Source organism: Athene cunicularia (genome assembly GCF_003259725.1).
Source record: "Athene cunicularia isolate RWA chromosome 4 unlocalized genomic scaffold, athCun1 chr4_part2, whole genome shotgun sequence".
NCBI classification, from domain to species: Eukaryota; Metazoa; Chordata; class Aves; order Strigiformes; family Strigidae; genus Athene; species Athene cunicularia.
The window spans coordinates 25,392,979-25,399,828 of NW_020799099.1; the positions used below are offsets into that span (position 1 = coordinate 25,392,979).

At 42.3% G+C, this 6,850-nt stretch overlaps 1 protein-coding gene across 1 annotated transcript in view; it reads right to left on the reverse strand.

Annotated features, from left to right (window-relative positions):
* Window positions 1-4,099: 4,099 nt before the first annotated feature.
* Window positions 4,100-6,850, reverse strand: part of SFRP2 (secreted frizzled related protein 2) — a 6,569-nt gene continuing 3,818 nt past the window's right edge. The window contains exons 3-4 of the mRNA XM_026847953.1: window positions 6,593-6,673; window positions 4,100-5,168 (exon numbers count right to left, since the gene is read on the reverse strand). Coding sequence (XP_026703754.1) covers window positions 4,864-5,168; window positions 6,593-6,673 — 386 coding nt within the window. The 3' untranslated portion in view covers window positions 4,100-4,863. The remainder of the gene's footprint in view (window positions 5,169-6,592; window positions 6,674-6,850) is intronic.

Sequence of the window (6,850 nt, forward strand, 5' to 3'; positions counted from 1 at the left end):
CTGAGGTGTTCCTCCTGGCTGGGTGACAGGCTTGCTGGCTGACCTCGGCCAACTGGCTTTAACTCTGGTGGGAGATAGCGGCTAATATTTTCCAAGGCATCTAGGTGATTTAGGAGCCCATGGCTCACCCTGAAGGGGTTGATGCATTTGGAAAATGTTAGTCTATTAAACTCATCCCAAAGGGATGTAGTGTGGGCTAATTTATGTTTGTAAGACAGCTTGGGGTCTTGGATCCCTGTGATGTGAATATCTTGCACTCTCCTCTTCATAGAGGCAAACAAGATCCATACCTGTGGTCATTTCATCAGACAGTCAGGCTGTACTGAATCTACATCTGCTGATAAGAAAGCAACTTCTAGATAAATCATACAGGCATGTTTCTGAAGCCTAGAAATAAGAACTTCTGGCTCCAATAACAAAAGCGTGGGCTGCCCAACCCAAGGAAGTCTGCCTACTGCTCTGGTAGCAATCAATCCATCACCCTTCCTCTGGTATTGCCAACTGTGGGCACATTGCGAGGGCTCGCAGGGCTGGTAGGTGTGGCAAAAATGGCAGCAGGCTTCAGAAGCAGCAGAAAAAAGGAGCTGCCCTGCCGACTGCATGGGGGTCACTCATGCCCCAGCAGGCACCTGGGGGACAATGAGGTGGCCCATTCTTGAGTTGAGCTGGCTCTGCTCTTGGCTGTTGCCCTTGATGGCTGAAGAGGGGTAGTGAGACATCTGAAATAAGGTTGAGAGAGGTGCATCCCCACTGGGGTAATACAGGGTTGTCACAACGGAGCTGAGGTAAAGGCGTGCTTTATCTGTGTGTTCTTCATGCTCACTATATTCTTTAAATATGTTTATATTCTGCTGCAGAATAGGAATAGTGGCCATGCCTGAGGCAACCAGCATGTGTCTGTGGTGCTCCTTGTGGCATCTAGCTGCCCTCCTATCCTCACAGAAAATCATTAATTAAATTTAAATGCCTCTTGCTGAATTTCCCGCATGGGTCTTTTTATGTCTTAAGATGGTCATTAGGATTTTTGTGGCTTGTGTGCAGTTATACTGCATGAGTTCTTTAATAAACCATATTGAGGGCGAAAGTGTCTGTATGAGAGGGGTGAGAGAGAAGCTGAGTGGCTTCTCTGTGGGTGTCTGAAGTGAATGAGAAGTGAGGGAGAAAAGAAAGGATTAAGAAGTAATTAAAGGATAGAGAGAATGATAAATAAGGAAGAAAGGAAAAGACTGCAAGGAATATTGCTGATGGGTTTTAAATTTGAATTGGGGCAGTCATTTTTTTTTACACACTCAAGGGGAAGAAGTTGGAGGGAGCCTTGGTTGCTGTTATGCTTTCAAATCATAATCTAAGTGCTGCCTTGATTATACACCATTCTGATTGCTGTGGCCTAATGATTAGAGCATAAAACTTGGAGACAAAAAATATGCTGCTTTTCATGACTGTAAAGGACTTGCTGGGTGGTTTTGAATGAGTTATTTCACTTCACTGTGCCTCATTTTCCTGATCTGCAAAATAGGGATATTAATGCCTATTTTTGTGAAGTCAGTCTGAGAAACTTAAATGGAAACTTCTGTATAAATGTCAAGTATCATTATTATTGTTCTTAAGCTAATCCATTGTAGTCAACTGCTTTTATAGTTTTTATGAAAGCAAATACAATGGGAGCTACATAATTGGCTGCCTAACAATGTTGTTTTAATTAGAAGACGACAAAAAGTGTCTGAAAAATGCAACAGTGGGTTGCCTTTTTTCAACAATCACAAAACAAAATTCTGCTAGAACTGAACCATACCATACCAGGTAATAAAGTTGCTCTGAAGTGTATGTGACACACTGATAAGAAGTAACAGGCTCATAATTTTTTGTTACATGTTTGGTTCCCTATTTGTCTGGCACAGTCAGATTTTCAGTTATTGTTGAGCAAGTAAGACTAAGGGTAAAAATGTGGAAAATGTATGTGTTTACTTCTTTGCCAGCATCTGAGCGATGATGTTTCCTCATGCTGTGACTTTAAAATCCTATTTTTGAGTTAATAGTTTACAATGTCTGGATTATACACCTTTGGAAACAAATAGTATAACGAACCCTGATGCTCCCTCTCCTTGGGAAGGTGAATATGACCCATCTTTTAATACAATGCTGTTAGAACAAGGCAATGGAACTCAACTGGGAAAATGTGAGTCCCATTACCCTTCGCATTTGCCTAAAGCCTGTTTATCTGAAAGGTAATCCGGCCTCTGCCATTTTACCCTGAGGGTGGATGGTCCCAGTGATTCAGGCCAGGGCCACATGCAGAAAGCTTTATCAGTAGTGGTATGCTGTATGGCAGGATGCTTTTAATCCAGGACACTGATTATACTAGGAAATTTGAATGTTTGCCAGTCTAGTTTATTCTTCTTCTCCTGAATTTGTCCTGACAGGAACAGGATTTTGCTAGTGTAACGGTGTTTATTTTGTGATGGAGAAAGAGGAATGTTTGGGTTCTTTTAAGACAGAGCAATGTTGGTCATAAGTAATGTGTCTTCATACATCTAAGTGATTTGGCAAAAATCTGTTATGTAGTCTTGGCCTTAACATGACCCCAGAGCGAGTAACTTGTGACCTGTCTGTCCTCATCAGCATCAGTACTGCTGCCTTCTAGAACAGCCCAATTAAGATAATCTTATAGTTGTTGTAGGAGGACTTAGTATCTGTAAGGCACGCTGAGTGGAGAAGTCCTGGCTGTTCGGTTTTGGTCCCCAGAGACTGCATTGCAACAAAGAGACTGCCTCTTCAAAGTGCTTTCCTCTACCAGCCTCACAAACCCATTTTCTGCAGGCTCACCTTCAGCCAGCTCCTCATCATCTGTGCACACATTCCCTCTAAACCCAAGGCTGTTGAGGGGAAGGTACATTATATGCTGAGTGAGATGGGTAGAGCAATGTGACATCTGGATGCTGATGGTTCTGTAAGATGATGGACATAGTGCTGGTATTAAAATAATTACACCATAGCATGAAAAGACTCAAATCTGGGGAAGCCACATCCATTAAGAAGTTTTAATGACTTTAAAGAGCCAGTGTGGAATGGGGCTTTTTGTTTGGTTGGGTTTTTTTAATTATTATTTTGAGGATATTTGTGAGGAATGATCTTTTTTTGCTTGTTCAGAGTCCTGCTCTTGTTTGTACCAGGTGTAGTGAGTGCATTAAGTCTTTGGGAGAGGGCAAACAATTATTTTTTCTAAGACAAATTTAACATGTTGGATCATTGGATTTTACCTTTTTATCCTGATGGTGAGAAAAAAAATCACACTGAATATGTCATATTAATAGGATTTTTTTTACTTAAAAGAATAATCTAGCATTAGATTTGCATTCTTTCTGTGAATTGTTAGTGTAAAATGTTGTTGTTGGAGTAGCGGACTGCTCATCCTCTCAGTGAAGCTAAGATGAATTTTTTAAGTGTGACAGCACTGGGAAGCAAGACTGTTTTTCAGGGTAAGTACAAAATTTTAGCAGGTAATGCTTTTCATCAGAAAACATTTGTAAGAAAAATGCTGAAAAACATTCCTCTAGTTGCACTATTAGGTAGGTTTTATTTTCTTTCTCAGTAAGAATAGTGAGTGTACATACAGACAAAACATACCTTGCTCTACCATTATTCTGAATTGCTAGTTGCAAATGAGACTTTTCTATCTACTCTTGCACTCCTTAGTATGTCTTTTTCAAGTGTAAGAAATGGATAAATGGATTTGATTTTTAAGCAAACGGTCTCATTGCAATTCCACATCAGCAAAAAGCAGAGTCTTCTGAGAAGATGAGATGAAAAGGCAGGCAGTCAACACAAAGGAGCCACAGAAAACTTCATCTCTAAGAGCTCAACAGACACATATTATAATGGATTGACTGAACTTCTGTCCCATTGCTCGTGGGTTCATCTTTGGGGAAATGAGGTCCACTATGTTTTTTCTGATTGCAGCACTAGCTGCTTCTTCATGCTTCTCTACTGGCCACTTGAGGAAAAAGGCTAAATTCTGCTTTGCCATGACAAAGGTCAGTTGGATAGCTTTCTCCCAGTTCTCCCAAAACAGATTAAAGTGAATACAGACTAAGACAATGTGTAAACTGTCATGTAAAGTTTATATACAAGAATATAACATTTATCTGGAGTATTTACAAGGTTAATTAAAGCAATATTTTACAACTCTTTCAGGTTAACCACTAGGTATATTACAGTTAGGCTAGAGATGGTTTAATTTTCAAAATAATAATAAGAAAAAGTTGCATTCAGATCAACCACCTTCAAAACTTGTTCATTTTTTCTGAGAAGGGCTCAGACTTGTGAAAATAAAATGTGAGAATGGTTAATATACTCCTACTGGTGCCTATGTATCACATGCAAGAGTCGTAACATGACCTTTATTACGTTAATATAGATGGCAAGCCATTTCATCTTGGCGAAAGAGTCGTACCCACTGTAACAGGCCAGTCGCACACATGGCTGTCTTTCTCTGCATCTTCTACTTTTCCACAACAAACATGCATGTATACAGAGAAGCAGCAATATAAATGAACCAGCATTACCAAAAATGAAGAGGGAAAAACCTCAGACCAAAGTCACATTTGCAACCATAAAAAAAAAAAAAAAAAAAGAAAAGCTTTAAGCAAGATACTTTAATACTTCTCAAAAATAGTCATGATTTTTTTTTTATTACATTTTAACCTATGTACAAAAAACGGAGGGCTCCCTCCCCTCTCGGAGAGTGGTCACCATGTCTCATGCCCATGGCATCTCGAGGCTCAGAGGGGCCGAAGCAAGAAGGTGCAGGAGGCCCAGAGAGCTCAGGACAGAGGTGGCTGCTGGAGACAGCCAGAGCCGAAGCCACTAACACTGCAGTTTGCGGATGCTGCGGGAGAACCGCTTGAAAGCCCTCTGCCCTTTTTGCCACCGCTTCAGTGAGGTGATCACCAGTTCCCCAGCTTGCTTTTGCCCCATTACTAAGTAGGGGACGTTGATGTCGTTCATCTCATCGCAGGTACACTGGAGGCCACCTTTGAGCCAGAGCACGATCTTCCTCAGATCTCTTTCTGTCAGCCCATTCAGCTTGTAGATGGTTTTGCTCTTTGTTTCGGGGGTGATCTTGGTATCCCCATTGATGTAGGCAATCTCCTTCACTTTTATCTTCAAGGCTAATAGAGTGAGGGGAGGGGGAAGCGGGGAGAGGGAGAGAGATTGAGAGGTTTTTTTCCCATTAGTGCACATAAAGAGGACCTGGGGAGGGAGGTGCTCTATTGCTAATTAAACTGTCAGGGCTGACAGAAGAGGCAGCAGGTGGCTCCATTTCTAAAGCCACAAAGGGCATGCAAGTCATTTCAGTTTGAATCAACCTTAGGGTTGAAGTTTTCTGGGTTTCTTTTCTCCTCTTCCCCCTCCCCCTCTTTCTCCTTCCCTTCCAAATTAATATTTTCTCCAGCTTTTCTCCTGTTTGCAAACAGAGAGAGGGCAGGTTAGGGTAAGCAGAGCTCTGGTTTTGGCTGGGAGAGAACAGTCTTTCTGAAACTAGAGTTTGAAGGGGAGGTGGGGAGGCAAGTACCTAGACCTAATCTGAAACCTGATCTCTGCTGCAGCCAAAAACTTCTAAACTTAATTTATTAGGCTGGAGAGGATTTTAGGCAAACCTGTAAGGAAATGATATTTCGCATGCATTGTTTTTTTGAAAGAATAGATCCCATGGAGGGCAAATTGGTCCAACAGCTGCATTTGATTTGGTAAAATAACTAGGAGGGGGATGCAGGGCTCTGTAAGAATCTGTGTGGCATGTTTAGCTTTAGGAGGATTTATCTGAGTGCAATTTGCCAGGCCAAGTTATTGGTTGTTTTAGCGATTATGTCCCACAGTCACGGTTTCAGGGTTTGGGTGGTGGTGTGGGTTTTTTTTTTAAAGAAGGACTTTTGAATTGTTGTAGATATTTTTACTACAAATCTGTTTCCAGGTATAAACATTGACCTATGATAAAAGGATTCCCCTCCTTATTCCCTTTTTCTCTTGAAATGCTAATGTGTGGATAATGTGCCATTCACTTGTCTGCGTTGAAGGGGCTTTCTTGTCCTCTTCTAACCCCAGATTTTCCCATTAAGTTTATATCCCCAATTGTCTGTGCATTACCTTCTCTGTCAAATGATATACAGAGCTTCATTCTTCATCTGTGGAGAGAGTCTTTCTTACGATACGTGAGATTGGTCATGCGTCTCTTTCTCATATGTCTAAATGAAGCTTTGCTCTACTTCTCCCCAGGCAATAGTCTGGATGAAAGATTGGTTTTTTTCCCATTTTACTTTCTATTCGGCTGGCCAGCAACATGCACATAAAAGAGCACTACTTTGAAACAGCAAACAGAAAAGGACTATAAAAAGGGCTACTTTTTATTCCAAGGTGGAATTTTGTGTTTCATGACCCAATGGTCAGAGGGGTCCATCTGCAGCTAAGACAAAGCCCTGCCTTTATTCAGGCACATCCCTCCCTGACTCCACCGGGAGTTTTACCTGATCCTCAACTCTCGAGTTTCAACCGCGGGGGGGTGGGGGCGTGTGGGGGGGGCTCTGCTTCCACTTACCAAAATCATTTTTGCAGAGGTTTTCCACGATGTCATTATCGTCTTCGTTTTTGTTCTTGCAGGCATCGCAGACCTTGGGTGCTGGAAATGCAAGGGACAGTCCCCGTCAGGCTCGGGGAGAAGGGGACAGCAGGTGGCGTTGGAAGCCCTTCGGGAAGAGCCGCTTCCCGACCCCGGCGCCTTCTGCCCCCGAGTCCTTGCGCTACCCGGGCACTGGGACGCGCCTTACCTCGCTGGAGGGGGACACGGTGTGCTTTT